Here is a 22,330-nt window from a genome sequence, read left to right on the forward strand (position 1 = left end):
TGCAGCCCTCCAGCCCTCTCCATCTGACCTCCCCAGGCCCCACCCATCCCTGTCCCGGCTTTACACCCCTAGTGCTTTTGCGTGGCTGGAATGTGTCATTGAACTCTGACAATGCTGCTTGCTTGTTTGGATGGAGGATAGAGAGGGAGGCATGAGCGTGTGCAGAAACCGGCCAGCAGTGCCAAAGGTAAAGTGCACGTTTGTTGCTCGACCGGCTTTTACCTCTGGCACCGCCTGCCATTGGCATGTGGCCCTCAGAAGGTTGCCGAGAAAGGAATGTGGCCCTTGGACTGAAAAAGGTCCTCCACCGCTGGGCTAGGATGAGCACATGTACTTCCACCTTAAGTCATCGGAGGTTGCTCCACCTTAAAAGCTGTAACGTTAGGCTACAGCCCATCCCTTTGCCTGATGCTGATGCTGCCTATGCCTGCAGCAGGAAGGGGGTGGGGGGACGCAGGCACTGCAAGCAGCATCCCGAGGTAACACAGCTACGGAGAGCCCACCAGCCCAGCTGAGAGAGCCCATTTGCTCTGCTGCTGTGGGGGGACAATCGGGGTTCTTCCTCTCTCTCTTGTCGGCAATCGGCTCGCTCCTGGCTGATCGCTGCCTTTGCCTTTCTCTGTCTCTCGCCTCTAATTGGGAACCGCAGCTCTTCCACCTCTTCGCCACAAAAGCTGCCCGCCGCCAGGACAGACAGAGCCCAACTGCCCAGGCAGCATGACGACGGAAGTCAACGAATGTAGCATCAAGGTGCTCTGTAGGTTCCGGCCTTTGAATCAGTCGGAGATCATACGGGGAGATAAATTCATCCCAGTTTTCCAGGGGGATGACACCGTCATCATTGGGGTAAGCAAATGCTGGCGGGTGGAGAGGCATGGGAAGGTTGGGGGCAGAGGGGCTGCCGCAGGAGGGAGGCTCCTGGGAAGAACGGACATCGCCATCGTCGCTCTGAGCCGGGCCTGGCCCATGTGGCAGGGGAAGCAAAGAGCTCGGTGCTAAAAACCAGCCAGTCAGTTTGGAAGATTTAGTTTACCCCCATTGTTTCCTAATAATCGTCCAACTGGAACCCCTTAAACATCTCCCTGCTAGCAGGAAAGTGCCCCCCCCAACAGACAAGAGCACATCTATCCTAAAATTGATGGTGGGAGAGATGCTTTTGAATTTGTTTCATTTGTCTGACTCCATTCTTAGCTCTGCAGCCTTGAAGTCACTGGGTGTGGCTAGCTGAGCTCTTGGTTTGGCTACTCAGGAAGAAATGAGGAATCCCTTGGAGTTGGGCAGCAAACGAACAATAGCAGTAATTTCAATTTTCCCCTCCCCAGCAAGTCTTTGTGAACCATGTATTTATCTTCTCTTTCCAAACCTTCAGATTTCATCCTCCTGGTCTGCCCAAATTATGCTGCTGCCCCTGAGGTTATGCTCTTGAAGGGGTGAAAGTTGCATGATTGTGATATCTAGCTTGATCCTCCACCATAAACTATTGTGGATTTCAGGCAATTCTGCCCCTCTCCCCAAATACACCCCCCCCACTACCGTGGTGAATTACTCCATTTTAACTTGCATCAGTATGGCATAAGAGTGAGGGTTTAAAGGGATGCAGGTGGCTTACGAAGCAGTGTGCAGGTTGTTTACTCAGAGCTGGCAACGCCCCTGACGCTTATCCCCATGGCCTCTGTGTTTGTCACTTGGTACAATTCTGGGCTTTTGACCTTTTAGATGTTTGCATCTTTCACTTGCTTAATACACCCTCTGTGCGGAGGGTTGGGGGTGGTTCTCCAGGGGTTGATGGTGGTTATGCTGCTAGTATTCGCTTTGCTGGTCCTGTGCCCAAGAATGATGCTCACACCTCCTTCTCATGATGTGCCAGAGCTTCTATTGTTTTATTAGTGGATGGGTATCATCAGGGGACTATACAATCTGGGGTTTGTGGCCAAAAGATGGGCAGAGGGTGTCCATTTTGTAGGGTGCCCAAGAGATGCATACTCTACCTCAGCAGCACCTGTAAGAAGAGGTGGATCCACTTGTGCAGTCATGAGCCACTGACCCCATTGAATCTTGCTCATAAAGTGAAAGGGGTAGGCACAGGACCTACTCAAGGTGACCCCACCTACTTAAGGAATATGCGGGGATTACATCTTGGCCCATCTCTCCATCTAGTCTGTTGCACATCTCTCTGTGGTTTCTGGATGCCTTCCTATCCCTCTGCTGCAAAGAAAGTTATTACTCTGTGTGCTAATGGGGCCTACCTCCTTTCTCGCACCACAAGCACATTGAGCCCTGTGATGTCAAGTTTATTTTCCACTTGGTACCAAGTTATTCTCTCTTGTCCGGGTTTGGAACAAGATGATATTTTAGAGAAGCCTCTTTAGTTGGTAAGCCGTGCTGCAAAGTCATTCTTGTAGGTGGTTTGAACAAAGATTTTCCATGGAACATCCTAATTCGGGGGGGGGGGGCGTTTTCCCAATTAGTGTTGTTTATTTTCTTTCTCTTGCCATTCCTGAACTCTTCCCTGGGCTCCTTCTGGGAGGCACAGCGGGATATCAATTTAATAAATAAATAATAAATAAAACTCCACTTTGTATCTGGCAATTTCAACCTGGCGCAAGCCATTTTTGATGCACCCTCTCCCCCGGCCAGCTTTGTTTAAGGTCAGCCTCAACGCCAGATGGCTTGACATTTGCATATTTTAAGAGGAATTCAGTTATACAAATAAGCTGTAGCTGGGGCTTCCCCCCCTTCCCTGGGAAAGCAGCAACTGTCTTCTCTTAGGTCCAGGGAGCAAAACACCAGAAAAGCACAAACATCTCTGCAGAAAGCAGGCAGCACAATGCAGTGCCGTCTTGCTTGGCTGCCTGGTCTCAGCTGCTTCGTCATCCCTCAGAGCTGTGACAGGGAACAGTCAGTTCCATCCCAGGGACCACTCCCCTCCTTTGTGCTGAGCTCTGGTCCATCACTGGACTACCCGTTTTCTTGAGGATCCTTCCTTGGATGCCTTTGGAATCTATATCTTCTGGCTTGCATGACGTGACATCTTTCCAGTCCAGATTACACAAGCGATTTTGTATAATTGGTAACCTTTGGCTGTGACAGCAGATGCTGCTACTTTGGTGTTTTTCAAGCTATTGTGGGGCTTCAGACCCCATCACCTGCTTCTTACTTGGGGTTCTTGGAATGGATGGGCTAGAAAGGGAGGAACATGCCATTGTTGCTAATGTATGTTAATAGTGGGTGGGTGTTGCCTTCTTTTCCTTTTTTTTGTTTTTTGGCTGATTCCCCCTCCCCCAAATCTGGTGCTGATAATCTCCAGGCTTTTACAGGTAACCACATCAGCTACACATGAGGGAAAACTGACTAACTAATGGTTGTTTTACTAAAGAAGAGTTCTGGGGTACTTGAAATCTTGCTTGCTACTTTGTGACATGAAATTTCAGCTGCCCCCGTTTTAAAAAAACCCAATACTGCTGTTGCTTCTGGATATTTTTTAATGGACCATCTACATGCCTTCCCTCCCTACCCCCCCTGCCAATTGGTATTACTCCCTGTATAGTATTAGGCAGCCACAGTCAGCATGGACAATCGTTAGGAGTGATGGGAGTTATAGTTCAAAACAGCTGGAGGGTATCAGGATCTAGATTGTGACAGGGAGCCTGTGGCACTCCAGATGTTGCTGGATGACAGACCCCATCATCTGTTATCATTGGCCATGCTGGCTGGGGCTGTTGGGAAGGGAATTCATCAACATCTGGAAGGTCACAAGTCCCTGCCCCACTCCTGATCTAGAATATCACCATAGCTGTCACAGCCATTTATCACCCAGAACAGCTAAAATTGAATGGGGCCTGCTGCTGTTTGCCTTGAAAGGGCAGCTCTGTTTCTAGAAGGCCTAGCTGAGCCATCCAGCATCCATCCAGTATGATACAGTTATGGTGTGGGAATCATGAGTTGAGATCGAAGGTGTGTGGTGAGCAGAGGGATTCTGGTTTGCTTTGCTATGGTACTTTCAGCATCTAACTCAATTCTATGTAGACCTTTCGGATATCTAAAACACTTTTACAATTCTAATCTTGTTCATCTTTACCACAATCTTGTGAGGTTGGAAAGAAAATAAGAAATAGTCTGTCCAGCCCCAAACTGTTAATTAATCCTTATTTTATTCATCCTCAGAGCAGCCCTTTTAGATAGGCTGCTTAATATTCCCATTTTACAGCTAGGCAAGTGAGGGTGAACTGAGGGTGAGTTGCTAGTGTGAATGTGCCTAAGCAGCCACAGCAGATACCAGGCCTGAGGGTGGAACTATACATACACATAGTTCAGCCTAGGGATACTCGAGGAACTCAGCCTTTGCAAATTCCTACACAAAATGTCCTGAGCCAACCCTCTTGGACTAATGCATAGACTGGAAATTACCTCACCAAACATTTGTCTTTAACGGGACCACCTGATAATCCTCTTTTAACACAGATGCCAGTTCTCCCAGTTTGTCCCTTAGATGGCATTGTTTTTGCACTCATTGCCATATTTCATCTAAGGCCCACACTTCAGCTTGCTTTCTGTTACAGAGACACCTCCTGTGGTGTACAGTTAGCCAAGGAAGAACACCTCAGAAATCAGAGGCATGGCTTGGCTAGCCTGTGGTCCTTTTTGACCCTAGCTTTAAGCCAGGACTGTGACAATGCTGATGTACTCACAAGATTTCAGTACAAGTTATGGTCTACCTCTCTGGGTGTCCAGTTTCCTACGAAGAGGGACTGATTGTTAAACCACTCTGAGAATTGTAGCTCTGTGAGAGGAATAGGAGTCTCCTAACAACTCTCAGCACCCTTCACAAACCACAGTTCCCAGGGTTCTTTGGGGGAAGCTATGACTGTTTACAGTAGAATAATACTGCTATAAATGTATAGTGCAGATGTGGCCACAAGCTTGAATGCTCCTGCGCCAACATATAGATCCCTTCACATTGCAAACTAGAAGGGTTCTAGTCTAACCTCTCCCTGACATCAGGGCCGATGCCAGGCATGCCGGGGCCCTTTGGCACCAGCCTGCCCCGGGCCCTGGTGCACAGACGCATGCTCCACCTACCTCTCCCTGAAGGGCCCCTCCTTAGGGTGGGTGGGTAGCGCTTCCTTCCGTGATCTGTGCCGCTGCTGGCGCAAGCCTGCCATCAACTAACATGGTGGACAAGGTTTCCCTAAGGGCCTGATGCCTCTGTCGCCATCTTGGTTGATGGCAGGCTTGCGCCTGCAGTGCCACCAATATTTACATCAGGGGAGAGGTAGGTGGAGCATGTTGCAGGCGGGCGTCACGGGCCTGCGTGGCATTGGGGGGTGCCTGGGAGCTTCCTTCCACAATCTGCACCACAGATCACGGAAGGGAGCATTACTCACCCACTGTAAGGAGGGGCCCTTCAGAGACCCTCAGCCAGGGCCCGACCTGGCCACCCTCTGGCTTCAGCCCTGCCTGATATGCTTGTTTTCTACATGCAGGGGTCTTGTGTGTATTTGTATGGAGGAGCATTCAGTCATGGGAGTTCCCATGTGCAGTCTAAAGTAGTATTATTGACCATGTTATGAGGAGTACACATTGGAAACCCTTTTTAAAAAATCCCAACTCTGCTGTAAGGTGTTCAGTTATTGCTCTTGGACCATAAACTGCATGTGGAATTGCAATTGAACTATCCACTCTGCTAGGGGTACGCTTCTTTGGCATATACATCTTTCTGTGTTTGGTATATGCTAGTCAAGGTGACTGTTGAGCCCAGGGGTGACGGACCCAGCCTCCTTCCCGACGAAGGAGGGGGAAGGCATGAGTTTCAGAAGCCTCAGCCGTTGGGGAGCATGGATGATCCAGCTGTTGTTGAGTCTAACCCCGACCTTGGGGAAGAGAGCGAGTCGCCCGCCCTGCCAGTTCCCATGGCTGTTCCTGCCCCTCAATGGGACAGCGCTCAGCCCCCCTGCACTCCCAGGGGACTGTTGGGGGATGCTCCTGAGAGAGCAGACACTCCTCCTTCACCAAGCAGTATCTTAGAAATGCCCGACACTTCCCGCCTTCCGCTCTCCCACCTGCCGATCAAGAACCTGTGCTTTCCGATGAGCCCTCAGAGGCTCGCCCCCGCTCACCGTGCTCACAACGTTGGGAGAAGCGGACAGGGCAGAAGGAGGCATGTGTGCGACGGAGTGAGAGGTTATGCCCCAAGACCTCTCCTATTTGAGGCTACCACGCCTGGAAGTGGGCGCTGAGTCAACTTTCCTCACAAGTTGCAGAGCATGTTTAGAGTGCAGTTAGGGATTGTAGTGAGTTAGCATAGGGGTTTCTATGAGGCGCACAGCCTTTGATGTATCCATTACTTCAATAAAACAAGAATTGATTGCACCCTTGTCTCCGACTGGTGGTTCTCGCTCTGAACTGGACAGTGACATAGCAGTGTTGTAAGAGTTGCAGGGACAGTTCATCTGAGTATGCCACTAGGTAGTGTAGTGGCAAATTCAGAAGTGCAGGGTCCCTGGATTGAGAATATGATCCTTGTTAACGCCTCCTCCTACAACAACAGACATCTCTAGGAGCCAATTGGCATGAAAGTGGAGAGTGTTAACTACTGAAAAGAGTCTTGTCAGGACGAAGCATGCTAGAAGAGTTTTCTCAGTGGCTAACATACTCCCCTTTCATGCTGATTGGCTCATAGGATGCTGGGGAGATTGGGATCCTGCTGGGACCCTGGTCTCAAAAAAGGAAGGGAGACCCCCCCAAGACCCCCTAAAAACCAGTATTTAATATATATATGGTCCAGGGTCTCAGGGGATCTTAGACCCTTTACTTTTTTGGGAGCAGGGTCCCAATAGGGTCCCTAAGTCTCCAGCATCCCATGAGCCAATCAGCATGAAAAGGGAGTGTGTTAGTCACTGAGAAGAGTCTTCTAACATGCTTCCTTGTCCTTTCCTGCTGTTTAAATGGGGATGCTTATTGGCTCCTAAGGATGTCTGTTGTTGTGGAAGAAGACATTAACAAGGATCTCATTCTCAACCCCACAGCAAAAAAGGGGGTGGTGGCTGTGACTATCATGAAGGGACCCTGCATTTCTGAATTTGCCACTACACTATTACACTACTGTATGTATATACAGTACAAGCAATATATATATTGCTTTGCATTAAAATGCCTTTTAATTTAAGCACTGTTGCACAAATATGTAATAATTTTACAAGTTAAAATTAACAGATCTTTTTTAAAAAAACCCAATCTTTAAAATTAAAAGATCATTTTTTTAAAAGCTGCTATTAACATGGCTTCAGCTGGAATGGTAATAGCAAAATGTGTGCCCAAGTATATACCCCTGATCCCCTGCTTGATACATGCCGCACATGTCAAAACCACTCCTCTTAGGGCCAAACTAGATGTGGCATCACCCCTGTGATTGGCCATTGTATGTTTGGGTTTTGTTTACTAAAGACCCACTAAGGGGGAGGAGACTACAGACTGGGACTGTGGTGTCATGGCAGAGGGGATTTATCTCTTTGTCATACTGCGATCCTGATTCAGATTCCCTCCCCTCACAACTGCAGCTGCTATTTGCTCACAGGAATTTTCCTCCTGGAACAAATAGCAGCTAGAGGAGGCCCAAAGGGTTACATTGCCTCTCATGCACACTGCAGCACTGACCTGGATCCCCCCCCCCAGCGGCTATTATGGAAAGAAAAATAAAACATGCAAGGGCCGGTTGGGTACTTACCATCACATCTAGTTTGGCCCTTAAAAAGGCAGCAGAGTAGCACTAAGGCCGTCTCCCCAAAGTGGTGCCCTGCAGACGTTTTATGCTACAGTTCCCATCATCCCTGACCATTGGCCGTGCTGGGGCTAATAGTAGTTGTAGTTCAACAACATCTGGAGAACACAAGGTTGGGGAAGGTGGTGCTTAAGGCAATCTACATCTGTGGCAACTGTGCTACACTGTTCTTGTAATAATTATGATATCGATGATGATGTCAGATTTCCTGAGGCCGGAAAAATGATGGCAGAAGCACGGGAAAAACACTGGAGGACAATGACTCGATGACAGCATCATCAAGGGGGCAGATGATATCATACAGAGGTATATGAAGCTTTTTTTTAATGGCATGGGAAAAGGAAATCAAGAGAGGTTTTCTTATCTCATAATACCGGAATCCAGGTCAACCAAATAAAGGTGAATATTGGAAGATGCAGGACAGACAAAAGGAAGAACTTCTTCACGCGCAGCATAATTAAAACTTTGGAATTCACTTCAACAAGATGTGGCAATGGCCACCTACTTGGATAGTTTTAACAGGGGATGAGACAAACTCATGGAGGATAAGACCACAATGGCTGAGCACAACCTCTGCTATTGGAGGCAGAGTGTATCTGAATACCAGCTGCTGGGAATCGCAAGTGGGGAGGGCTATTCTCATGTCCTCCTTCCCATGGGCATCTGGCTGGCCACTGTGAGAACAGGAAGCTGGATGAGATGGGCATTTGGTCTGATCCTGGAGAGCTCTTCTTACGCTCATGTAGATGCCCCCCGAAAGTCAGCAAATAGAGCATGGCAATTCTCTAGTAAATGCCTAATGTGGAAGCACCCCTAATTACAGAAAAGATGGCATTGTCTCTGACCACATGGGCCTAGGTGATTGGCCCTGACTACCAGGGAACCTGGCCCAATTAGTTGGGAGAACTTGATGGTGTTTACAGAAACCAAGACTTTTATTTGTACACATAAACACACACACCTATGCATCTGCAGGAGAAGGGCTCTGCAATCAGTTGTGGGATGCTACAGTTGTGGGAGAAGCAGCATTGTTTAAAAAATATCTTTACAGGAGACCCTGGGACTTTCTCAGCTTTAGCCAGCTACAAACATGCCAATAATGCAAGAGATTAGGGGGAAAGTAAGTGTTTGTTCACACGGCGACTTACTGTGAGACTGGTGCTACTTGCATCCCCGTTTAATTTGCATGGTTCACATGATGTTGCAGGCAAGGAGAAACTATAGTGAAGTTTTCCCCTTTAAATCCGTATCAATCCAATTCGCTGATAATGTGAAAAGTGGCTGAACCAGTCACTTCCACCTCGCTCTGTCCTCCCACATCAGAGTTGTTTGCCTACTCTACTCACTCTCCCCTCTAATCAGTTCCGTGTCAATTGACAAGAAACAATGAAACTGACCAAAAAAACCCATCCCCTTCTCCATTAGCAATAGCAATACTCCAAGGGAGTAAGCATCTTTCCCAGAGGAATGCCGACTAGTGTGATGGAAAACAGCAGACTTCCGGGAAGGATTGCTTCGCTTGTGCCTGCCTCTGAGACGAGCTCTCGTCTCAGAGGAAGCTTTTTCAGTTTTAAAACCAGTCAAAAGGTTTTTTTTGACTGGTAAAAACTTTCTCCCAGGCAAGGGAGAAACGAAGAGATCATCCACAAGCTTCATTGTGTTTATTGGGGGACTTGAATTCATTAGGATTGCCTATGAACGAAGGACCAGCCAGCAACGACGGAGCCAAGGAATTTCAAGCAAGCTCAAACTGATTAAGCGAGACGTTTTTCTTTTCTTCAAAGAAAAACAGATTTTAACAGGCAAGCATTCTTCTTTCTATCATCATTTGGCTTAAATTGTTGCAGTAAAAGAGATTTGTTAAAAGGCAAACGCTCATCTTTAATATGAAGTTCAGCTCCCATGTGAATGAGCCCTTTGTTTCACCCAAGATTTGCCCATCAGATATCCAGGGCCTGGAGACCTCTTAAGAGCTGGTTCCAGGAATACACTTTTATAATCCATCTCAAATTTAATCCTACCTGCTTTAAGATAAAGTGGCATCACTTTGAGCTTGTTCTCTGTCATATAATATCATATACTGAAATTGACAGACCACAGTCCTATGCATGTCTACTCAGAGGTAGGGATGGAAAGATCTGTCAATTACGGTTCTCTTAGATTCTCATTTTTCCAACCTTAATTCAGTTCTTCACATTTCTGCAGCAATCTGCAATTTTTAAAAAAAATCCTCGTGAAAATTCTTCAGCATTTTAGTGCAAATTTCTCCTAATACATTTTTGTATGCAGGTTTTGACAAATGTACACATTTTTGCAAGCTATTTCTCCTAATATTATGCATTTTCACTCATATATTCCTTTTGATGCACAACTTCCCCTAATATATGCATTTTTGTAAACATTGTTTGGCTGGAGAACTGCATCACAAAATTCAGATAAGTGGGAATTTTGAAGGTTGGCAGTGTTTAGGTTCTCATATTGTTTCGTAAAGTGTGGATTTGATAGATTTGGCTTTAAATACAAACTGAATCAAATTTCTCCTCCATCACTACTCAGAAGTAAGACCTACTGAGTTCAATGATACTTTCTCCCAGTATGTATAGGATTGCAGCGTTGGGTTTTCATCTATTAAGGAAGACTTGCATAGGATACCTGAGAATATCTTATGGGCCACCTATAGGGACTAATACAGAAGGAGAGAGGGCAGGTGGCTCTTCGGGATGGATTAGCTGTCACATTAAATACTCTTCCGATCAGGGCTACAAGCAAAGTAATGTTCCTTGCAGTAGTTAATGACTGTAGTATGTGAAATTAGTGCCCACTTTCACTGCACTGGATTTCTTCAATATTCCCTGCAAACAGAATATGGAAACTGCTCTAAGGCAGAACAGCACCCACCTGGTAGGGCAGGGGTGGGGGAGAGAGAATATTTGTAGCCTGGCAACCACAAGGAGGAGAATACTCTCTATGCTGCAGAAAACGGCAGTCATGTGAAAGGGAAGAAGGAAAGGCTGTATGGCTGCATATGTCTATGTCTACTCACTGTAGATGAGAGAGTGTGCCTTTGAATCAGATGCATGGCCCTCTACATTGTTTAACATACATATTATTTATTTATTTATTTATTTATTACATTTATATACAGCACCATAGCCGAAGCTCTCTGGGCTGTTTACAGCAATTAAAAACAATAAAAACAAATATGCAAATTTTAAAATACAAAAAAACAATTTAAAAACACAATTAAAAAAAAATTACATACACATTACATACACATACAAATATATATATACACACACACACCACACACCCCACTGTTATTATAATCAATCCATGATCAGGGCCCAGCTTATCCCTCTATCTTGGGGTGGAACTGTGTGAATCAGCCCTAAAAAGATTAGTATGAACATATGGAAGCCTGGGAAACCATGAGTGGTATGCAGAAAGCTAGGCTGTTAATATTCTGTAGTTTGGAATCTGGTGTCTTGTCATTTATTTATTTATTTATTTATTTATTTATTTGTTTGTTTCATTTATAGACCGCCCATAGCGAGTGGCTCTCTGGGCGGTGTACAAAAAGGTTAAAATACAAAATATCAACAATAAAATCAGACAACAAACAATAAACACAAGCAGCAACTAAAGAAAAAAATAAAAAATAAAAAATTTAAATTATAACATAAACGCTTAAAATGCCTGGGAGCATAGCCAGGTCTTAACCTGGCGCCGAAAAGATGGAAGCGTAGGCGCCAGGTGTACTTCTTCAGGGAGGCTGTTCCACAGTTCGGGGGCCACTACAGAAAAGGCCCTAGATCGAGTAACTGTCCTCTGGGCTTCTCGATGGGTTGGTACCCGGAGGAGGGCCTTAGATGCTGAGCGAAGTGACTGGGTAGGTTCATAGCGGGAGAGGCGTTCCACAAGATATTGCGGTCCCACGCCATGTAAGACTTTATAGGTCAAAACCAGCACCTTGAATCTGGCTCGGAAACAAATAGGTAGCCAGTGCAAACGGGCCAGAACAGGTGTTATATGTGCTGACCGGCTGGTCCTCGTCAGCAGTCTGGCTGCTGCGTTTTGCACTAGCTGAAGCTTCCGAACTGTCTTCAAGGGCAGCCCTACGTAGAGCGCATTACAGTAATCCAGCCTAGAAGTTACCAGAGCATGAACAACTGAGGCGAGGTCATCCCTGTCCAGATAGGGGCGTAGCTGGGCTACCAACCAAAGGTGGTAGAACGCATTCCTTGCCACCGAATTTGGCCTGTTGGTAAATTCTTCCTTCCTGCCTTATTTTAAAAGCAAGTTTCTAGCCGTCATTGTTATGGAGATGCCTTTGAAAAAGTACAGCCAAAGTTTGCCAAAGCTTGCAGTGTTCAGTGGTGGGCTATCAATGGGCATCAAAACTTCCTTCATGGTCTCCAGGTCATGTTCCTACTGCTTCTTGCTGCTCCTTCCAATACCCCAACATTCATAAAAATAAAAAACAGATCCTCCCATTTTTTCATATATTGTGTTCAGAATAAAGCATGTACCCCGAGTAGGATTATGAGAAAGGAAGACATTGTTTTAAATTGTATTACTTTGAACAATTACATCTTCAACTTACAGTTGGTTTTATGGAATTAGCTGCCAAAAGATGTGGTGGTGACCAAGTGCACTAGATTAAATGGCTCATACAATTTCATAGAAGATAGATTTATCTGTGATTATTAGCCACAATAGCTAAATAGATTCTCCATATTTAGAGGCAATTTGCCTGTGAGTACCAGATGCTGGGGGCAAACAACAGGGGAAGGGCTATTGTCTTTGTCTTTCTGAGACAACAGTCTCAGAAGCATCTGGCTGGCCGCCATTCCAAGCAGAGCCTTTGATGACCAGAGAGGATTGGATCATGTTCTGTCACTCATTTTTTGCTCTCAAAAGGATTATGAATACAGAATTTTACAGGCACAGAACAAGACACTGTCAACCGAAAGCAGTGAGGGAGTGTTAGCTCTGTGGGGATAAGGGATGTGGTGGAGGAAAACAAACAAACCAGTTTCTAGTTTCAGTCGCAGTTCTATTTCTGCCTCATAGCTACAGGTTGCCTGCCACTTTGAGCACATGCAGAGTACATTTCCCCTTCCAAGGAAATGACACAGATGAGTTCCAGTACATCTGCAGTGAGAGCAGACTTGATCCTCAGCACTTTTCATTTTAGAAATAAAGTGTTGCCGCTGAGCACATGGCTGTTCTAGCACTGCTCATAGGGCAATTCTTCTCTCTTTCACATTCCTTCCATGATGTCTATGCATCCTGACAAGGGTGATCTCTGAATAGGCAACTCAGCACCAGGCACCTGGGTAATCCGCTGGCTAAGCGGATTACAGGATTTCTGCTGCTTCCTCCATCCCTGGGAGGAGCAGGCTAAGAGGAAATTGATTCTAAGCTTAGCAGATACAGTGGCAGGTACTACAAGGAAGGTGGTAGCGGCAACTGTAACTGGAGAAGGAGCCAGGGGAGTTTGGCCTCTGCAGGTTATGGGAGAAACAGGACACAGAATAATTGGCCTCATCTTTGTGTCCAAAAGGAATACTATTCTCATTTTCTGTTCTTTAGACCTGCAGCTATTTCCAGAATTCCTATATGAGGTGCTCTCCCCTTGGGTGCTAAAGGATTTGAGGCACAGGCCCATAGTGCAAATTCGTATAAGTGTATAGAGTGCCTCTGAGCAAATTAAGGTGTTAGGTGGCTGGAATCTCACCAGCAGTGCATTTTTTTGCAGCATGCCCAGCCGCTTTGTAAGCCAGGGAGCCCCAGCCAGCATGGCCACCCATCAAGGATGTGCTGGGAGCTGTAATCCAACAACCCCTGGAAGGCCACAGGTTCCCTGCCCCTGCTGTAAACAAACTTTTTTTAAAAAGGAAGGAGGGCTGACAGGTCTGGGGCCCAGCAGAAAGGAATTTTGGCCAACCCCAAACAACTCTCCCTTTTTAAAATTCTCTATATTTTTATTAGAATTTCTATTACATACAAACATATTGAAATGAACAACTTTATTAAACTAGAAAATCATCAAATTAGATGGTATTCAATATTGCCAGCAAATCTAAGACTCTGGGAAAAACTTTTAGACTCTTATTTCTTCCATATTCCTCAAAACATCTCTCCAAAATCTAATGATATAATATTCCAAATTGATTATCATTACCCCTATTTTTACTAGTCTGCAAATCTTTAGGGGGCATTTGTTTCCAGTATATGGCAATTCATATTTTTTGCTGCTGCTGAGAAATAAAGTATGATAAAAAAATAAATAGAAGGATTATGTTAAATGGGACTTTTAAAGTACCTGTGTGGAACAGTTTGCGAAGCGCAAAGCTCAATATTTAACAGTTTTAACTCAGCCAAGTATGAGTTAAAATGCTTTAACTAGATATATCCATCAAACTGTTAAACAAAAGCCTCAACTGGTTTCTGGCAAATACCTTTGACAAATCAGAGTACAAATTGGCAGCTGCATCTTTTGGGAGATTCTGTTTTAAGCTGTGGCCATTTAGAATCACATGGACACCCCAAATTTTTCAAAAAGATATTATATAGCTACTTAGAGATATGAACGGAGTCATTATTGTCATGGATGACATTCTAACATATGGTACACTTAAGGAAGATCATGGCAAAATGCTGGCTATTGTCTTGAATATTGACTCAAGCTAAACAAGGACAAATATATCTTTCACTAATCTAAAACAGAGGTGCTGGGACAAGTAATCACACAACATGGAACACTAAAGAAGGAAAATGCCATCAGAGAGCTGTCTTGGTTCAGGGGACCAGATCAGGAAGGAGCTACTTTTACATGCTCTCCAATGTCCCAGTTGTACAATTTTATTATACCAGTAAGCTCACAATGGTTAGTGCCAGTGCAAGTAGCTATGGGCTAGGTAGAATGCTGTCACAACTACATAGATCGGAATGGATTCCATATGCATATTGCTCCAGAACTCTTACCTAAGCAGCCATGCACAAATTAAAAAGAAAAGAAATTATTGCTAGTGTTTAGGCATGGAAAACCTTTTTACAGATACCTATGTGGTCTGCCTTCTTTCACAATCCTCACAGACCATAATTCCTTGGCAACCGTTATAAAAGGAAAAGATCTGGAGCAAAGTTTCTCGAGCTGTGTGTAAGTACCCTCTCTGGTCATCCACTAATTCACAACAGAACTATTGTTGAAGCTTCGTTCTTGCCTGGCAGCACAAAAAGGCTGGGTTGGGACCTTCACAGGTGCCATTTCTTGAGCCTGACCCATCAGAAAAATCAAAGTGCTTTCCACAACTGTCTAATAGCACAGGGAGCATGCTAGGCAGGAGGGCACAGAAAGGTGAAGGTGCTTGCTTAAAGCCTATGGGACTGGCCCTTTAAAAGCCACAGTCTTTAAGCCAAGTGGGTGGAGTTTGGGAATGGTGAACTGGAGGAAGAGCTTCATGAGGCCTCAGTTCATCTCTGGCCACTAGTAGCCGGTAGCGTAATAGTAAATTCAGAAGTGCAGAGTCTCTTCATGATGGTAACATCATGCCCCTTCACAGTGCTGCCACCTTTCCCACTTTCCCTCATTTCCCTGTTGTCTCGCAAGTTCACACTCCACTACAACAGATGTCTCTAGGAGCCAATCAGCATGAAAGGGGAGGCTGTGTGTGTTAGCTACTGAAGAAGACTCTTTTCAGTGGCTGACTCACCTCCTTTCACTCTGATTGGCTCCAATCAAAACGAAAGGACAAGGACTTTTCTCAGTGGCCAATACACTCCCCTTTCATGCTGATTGGCTCATACACAGGGACCTGGTTGGGACTCTGCTCCCAAAAAAGTAAGGGGTGTACAACCCCCTGCAACCCTGGACAACTACACCCCTGCTAGTAGCTGTTCGTGGGGTTGCAGCCAGAAGACTGCCTTCCTCCTGTAGGTACCTGGTACAGATGGCTTAGAACAGCTTCTTAAAACAGACTTCGTCACATTCAGATGGCTGCTTATGGAGATGCAAAACGTCAAAATCTTAATACTATGGCAGGTCAGGATGGCCTAAATAGCTTAGCAATAGTTCACAGGTAGAAAGTACTTTGCAGACCATGGACAACTGAGTGAATTAGAAGGCCTAATAACAAAAGCGAACCTGAACTACCAAATGTTTCAACAGTGCTGACTTATTTGTGTTTTTCAAAATAAAGATGGGGTGATGAGGAGACTGTGGATAGTATCATTATATGGCTTAGTCAATAGGTGGCACCAGATTTAGTTGTATCTGGATGGAGTAAGAAGGTTCCTGTTACTGGGTTCTGCTCTAACAGAGACAATAAAGTTCTTATCTAACTTCATGAGTGGTGTGTCCTCTAAGCCTTCCATGACAACCAGATTAGATTACTGTAATACATTGTCTATGGGCTTGCTTTGAAGACTGTCTGGAAACATCAAAATACCGTTGCTAGGCTACCAACTGGGACCAGGCTTTAGGATTGTTATCTCATTTGTGCTTAAACAGCTGCTCTGGCTGCCAGTACTTGCTTTTAAAACTCTGCATAGCTTAGGAGCAGTGCACCTAAAAGATTGCCTGTCTCCACATTACCTTCCTCATGTATTGTTAGAGTTGCCAGGTGTCTGTTTTTTGCCCGGAGACTCTGTTTTTTAGGGTCCTCTCTGGGTCACTGACCTTAATCTCTTAGCTTTCATTTTAAAAAAAGTTTCTGGGTGGTCTGGTTCAAAAGATATAAACCAAAACGTCACACACACCCAACTTCTGTTTGTACCAGCTGCTCTAATCCCACCTCTTTCAGTTTTTTAGCCAATAAGTGAAGTCAGGGTTGTGATTGACAATAGCAATAGCTAAACCTCACTTCAGGTTCTGAGACCAGTTTCCTTTTCCTGCTTGTCTCACATCAGGAATTCAGTAAATATATAGCTTTTTCAGCAGCATAAACAGTACTTTCTCTGTACAGGATTGAGAGTCTGTACAGAATTGTTTCTAAGTAAACATGCATAGGATTGCACTACAACAGAAGATCACAGCAAGATTTTGGTAGGCATAAAAGTGTACATGCAGAGTTTTTTAATTCCTTGCAAAAATAGTATATTATACTTTTTATCTTTCAAATATTTTTTGAACAGAAGGTTTAAAAAGTGTACATGCTGCAGTGTTATACTTTTCTAATTAAGGAGTCAAACAAGTTTAAATTTTACTGGACTGTTGAAGAGGGCAGCTTATTTGTCTGATTCATAACCTGTTTTTAAAATCTTCCCAATATAATTTTTTTCTGGGAGTAAAGCTGCAATGCTAATTCTACATACCTGGGAGTTATGAATTCAGTAGGACTTACTTTTGAGTAGACATGGTTAGGATTGTGCTGAAAATCAATGGGACTTTTCAGTGAACATAGAAAAGGATTGTGTTGTAAATCTTTCTCTCCCCCTCCAATCCTTTTTTTTAAAAAAAACAACACAGTTAAGCAGGGCTTACTTAGTTGTCTCTGCTTTTATCTGGCAGGGAACTAACGCTTATGTTTTTTTTAAAAAAAATGTTCTTCAGTGGCCAACTGGTTTTGACAATAAACTATTATATGAGATGTATTTTTACATCTCCAGTGTGTGCGCATATGGAATATTTCCAACAACCCCGTGAGGTAGGGTTGGAAGCCAAGGCAGCTCAGAACAAGAAATAAAGCCATTTAAAATCCAATAACCATAAAATAAATATGAAACAGTTGCAATACAGCTTAACATGGCATGATTCTGAATTTTGGATTGAGTGAATGAAGTTCCTTATCATTGAATTACAGTCCTGTGCATGCTCCCTGTCTGAGTAAGCCCCATTGAATACACTGGGACTTGCTTCTGAGTAAACATGCATAGAATTGCACTATAAATAACTTTACAGGTTGTGTAAATAATAAACATCTTTGACATTCATGCTTGTATAAATATTTCTTCATACTATGTCTTGATATGTATCTGATTTCACACTATGGTTGTAAATTATTATTTATAAATGATTATTTCCTGTACATTTTAAGTGTGCCCTTCTTTGTTGGGATGGTCATGGTCCCCCTCTGTTGTTTTCACCCTGAGGGGCAGATTAGGTTGAGGGATGGTGTGTAGCCCATGGTTACCCAGTACACTTTGTAGCTTATTTCCATTTTAAAAATTAATAAAAATGATATATATGCTGGCAAAGCTTATGAAGTAATGCAGATCCACATAATACATTTAAAGCACATCCAACTCGCATTTAAAACACATGACTTCCCCTAAAGAATCCTGGGAAGTGTAGTTTCCCCTTCATAGTTATAGTTCCCACCACCCTTAACAAACTACAGTTCCCAGGATTCTACAATGGGATGCATGTGCTTGAAATGTATGTTGAATGTGCTTTAAATGCATTGTGTGGATCTGCCCTAGTATGCTGTGCATTCATTAGTGAATTGAAAAGAATAATGTTAAAATATATGTTTTTAAACAGGGCTGTAGCTCAATGGTAGGGCACATGCTTTGCATGCAAAGGTCCAAAATTAAATATCTGGAAGAGATTATTGCCTGGAATCCTGGACAGCCAATGCTAGTCCAGGCCATCAGTACTGAGCTAGATGGTACCAAATTTGGTAAAAAAGCAGGAAAGAGACCCAAGGGCCACAGTGACTCCAAAATTTATTTATTTTATTTACAACATTTATATACTGCTTTATTGTAAAAAAAACCCTCAAAATGGTTTATTGAAGGATTTAACACAATACAATTATTGGCAAGAACAGTTAAAGACAGGTATTTTAAAACATTCAAAATAATCAAACCAACAATGAGTTAAACACAGATATAAAACATAATGCTTCTACATGCCTGGGTAGGCTTGCCTAAACAAAAATATTTTTAGCAGGTGCCAAAATGGGTACAATGAAAGCGCCTGCCTAATATAATTAGGCAGGGAGTTCCAAAGCATAGGTGCTGCCACACTAAAGGACTGATTTCTTACAAGAGCAGTACTATGTGGCACCTGTAACATGGAAAGCACACCTTGAACTTGGCCTGGCAGCAAATCAGCAACCAGTACAGATTTCGAAGCAGAGGTATTATGTGCTGATAGGGTCTCACTCATTTCAGCAATTGTGCTGCAGCATTCTGCACTAACTGCAGCCCCCAGGTCAGGTTGTGCTGCATGAGGATTTCTGTGACCTTGGCTGATTGGCTGCCAGGGATTTTTTAATTTTGGTTAGGAACCCTGACTAGATGTGGGATGCTGAGTTTTCATAGGAATATTGTTGTGATTGGTATGGTATTGCATTTAGGAAATCATCACTCTTTTCTTTTTCTATTTGCATTTCAGTTACCTCTGACCTTAGTCCCTTACATCCATAGAAGCAACAACAGTGGGTCCATGCGGTCAGCTCAACCCTCTTAAACCCACTGATAATGCACCTTGTTATGTGCATGATTTTTTGTTTCTTGCCCAATAACGGTAAAAGAGAATTCACATACTGGGAAGTGTGGCTTCAATTGTTGTTCCCAACCTACTGCCTGTGAAGATAGACCAACCCATGTGAGTTTTTTCTCTGTCAATTATTACTCACTGGAATTAGGTTGGCTGTCAAAGTGAGTTTATAGTAGCCCACAGAGCAGACAGGAGAGAGTAGAGAATCTTCTTAACTTTTACTAATTTCTCAAAACGCTCTCACAATTGAAGGGTCAACTCTATAAAGAAGTTTGGAGCAGCCATGTTAAAAGGCAGGCAGGCCATTCCAGGCAGGGGGTTGCCAACCCTGCTTTGATATGGATATTGTTGCAGAGGATCCCTAGTCAAGCCTTACCAACACCACAATCCTAACAATATCTACTCAGAAGTAAGTCCTGTTGATTTCTATGGGGCCTAATCCCTTAGAAGTGTGTTTAGAATTGCAGCCTTCAGGGCATCCATCTTTACTCATGAGTGCTCCCATAACATCTCCACAACATTAGGCTCCTTTCTTCCTACAATGGCTTTCTGGTTACTGGCCTGGCCTGAAGGCACATAGGCTAGATTAAATGTTCCTTATCCAAGCTCTCTAAGCAAGTGAGAAAGAATTATCCCATCACTTCAGCTGGACCTAGAAACACCCTCATTTAGCTGAGATTTCTATGTTAATTTCCAGTCAGAGAAATGTTTTTGTTTGAGTGGTATACTCCAAGCAGCTGTGTTTGATGCGTAATGTATCATGCTTAATGACATCACAAGGACTGCCCCCTCTGACATCACTAGGGCAGCCCACTGTGACATCATTAGGGCCCATCTCCTGACATCATTAGGGTCTGCCTCTGAAATCTCTGGGTTTGGGATGCTTCTGATCTGGCAGCCCTAATTAAGATGGGTTTCTTAATTTCTTAGTCACCTGGGTACTCCCAGCACCCGAGATATGGCAGCAATTTCATGGTGGTTGACCCTCAGTTGCAGAATTTATTTTCCCAAGGGGTTTGCTCAGCCCCTATGGTATCTTTTTTGGTGCCAGGTAAAACTTTTTATAGTTTCTCAGCCATTTAAACTGGTTCTTAACCTTTGATGGAATTGGCTTTTTAATGCTGCTTTCATCAGCTGTTTTTACTGAACCACTTTTGATATTGCTGATTCCTTTTTATTGATTGTGTTACTTTTTATGTGAGGGGTGAGGGAACTTGTAGCCCTCCAGATGCTGTTGGACTCCAATTCCCATCCACCTCAACTGGCATGGCCAATGGTATGGGATGATGGGAGTTGGGTCCAGCAACAACTGGAGGCCATCAAGTTCCCCTTTGCTGTTCTCTGGTTAATGATTATATCTTGTTTTTTATGTGTTGGCAAGTAAAGCTGCCCTGGGTGGTGGGAATATTTTTAGAGGGGTGGGATGAAAAAGCCCACCTTTAAATAAACAAACCCCTTAGTCTCTTCCTCACTGAAGCAAAGCTGAAGTTCATGTGATTGCATTCACCATTGCTACCCTTTGTGTCTGTCAACCCTCCACTCTCTCTGTGGCTATCCACACACCCCTTCACTTCCCATGTTGTCTCCGCTCACTGCCAAATGTTAGATCGTATCTCCTTGGAGCAGGGACCTGTCCTCCCCTCCAATATTATTCTGTACAGCAACATGTACAGCAAACAGAATTATACAAGTAAAGTAAATCATCATATCTGACCCACCAGCACCCTCATCCACCATTTGAATCCCTTTCCAATTCGCAGAGATTTGCATATGCTCAGCAAAGAGGTCCAAGGGTGTGCCCTGTGATTATGATCCCATCGCTAGGATGTCAGGCAGTGGCAGGCTCTGGAGGGCCCTTGCCCAAGACACTCTCCATGGCTTTCCCTCTCTACATACCCTGATGCAGTGAGTCAGCATCCTTGATGCAGCAAATTTTGTCAGTGGGTCCCCTGCTGGGGTGTGGGCATTTGGCAGATGTCAAACCATGCCAGCCCTTGATGCTGGGCTGGCCCTGATGTCAGGTCAGCAAATGCCTCCTCAGTTTATCAGCTTCAATGTATTGCAGCAATAACAGCTACAGAGAGGGAGACTGGGTGCCATTTTGTGTGACGGGGAAGGGCTTTAGATACGTGGTGATCTTAATAGAAGGCCCATCCTGCACATTTGGAATCTTACTGCTCCTTTCTCTCAGCCGGGGTGACAAAACGTTTTCAGCGTGAAGGCCACACTGCCATCTGGGCAACCTTCTGGAGGTCACATGCCAGTGGTGGGTGGGGTCAAAGGCAAAATCGGGTGGAGCAATGCATGTACATCTTTCCTTTGTACACTAGGCTAGTTTCTACATACACTCGCGCTATTGTCTATCTGTGCAACCAAGAGGCATTGTCAAAGTTCAAAGACGCATTCCAGCCAGACAAAAACAGTCAAGGAGGGTATATAGTAGTGGTGAGTGGTGTGGCCTTTGAGGAGGCTGTGGCTTAGGAGGTGGTGTGGCCTAGGGAGAGTCCGAAGGGCCACATAGAGAGTCCTGGAGGGCCACATTTGGCCCCCGGGCCTCGGGTTCCCAACCCCTGCTCTATCCTCTCCCTTACCTTCTTGCAGGTGCTGTCTTCCTCTAGTTGCAGTTCTGCTCACCTTAATGCTGCAGTAGAGCTGATGGCATTGCTTTTATAAGAACCTAAGCTACAGCCCGAGGCTAATTCTCCAGTTGTTTGGACCTGGCTGTGCAAAGGAGCCAGTCTTTCAAAAGCTGAAAGCCCTAGGAAGATCTACCTGTTCTCCATTCCTTTGCTAGCCCCTGCCCAGTGGATGGCTGGGCCCAAATACTGCTAGACTCAACAGCAGCTGAAGCAGCTGCTCTTCTAGCTGGGCTATTGTGACACAGGGAGCAGCATCACAATAAGGAGGCAGCGTGTGTCTGCTCTTAGGGGGTTGCTGCAGGCAGCTGTGATCACAATGGCCTGGCTGTGTCCCTTCTCTGTAACAGCTGCTGGTTATCCCATCCAGCAATGCCTGTTCAGATGTTGAGAAGACAAGAGTGCGTGAATATAGTTGCTTCCTGCAAGGAAGAGAGAATTAGTCAAGCATTGTATTATCTCATCACT

The 22,330-nt window shown here is 44.6% G+C and overlaps 1 protein-coding gene across 5 annotated transcripts in view; it reads left to right on the top strand.

The window, feature by feature from the left end:
• Positions 1-451: 451 nt before the first annotated feature.
• The window catches only part of KIF5A (kinesin family member 5A), a 70,056-nt gene continuing 48,177 nt past the window's right edge, over positions 452-22,330 (top strand). For all 5 annotated transcript variants that reach the window (XM_061614659.1, XM_061614661.1, XM_061614660.1 and 2 more), the window contains exon 1: positions 452-846. In XM_061614659.1, coding sequence (XP_061470643.1) covers positions 718-846 — 129 coding nt within the window. In that variant the 5' untranslated portion in view covers positions 452-717. The remainder of the gene's footprint in view (positions 847-22,330) is intronic.

Source organism: Rhineura floridana, chromosome 3 (genome assembly GCF_030035675.1).
Source record: "Rhineura floridana isolate rRhiFlo1 chromosome 3, rRhiFlo1.hap2, whole genome shotgun sequence".
Taxonomy (NCBI): domain Eukaryota; kingdom Metazoa; phylum Chordata; class Lepidosauria; order Squamata; family Rhineuridae; genus Rhineura; species Rhineura floridana.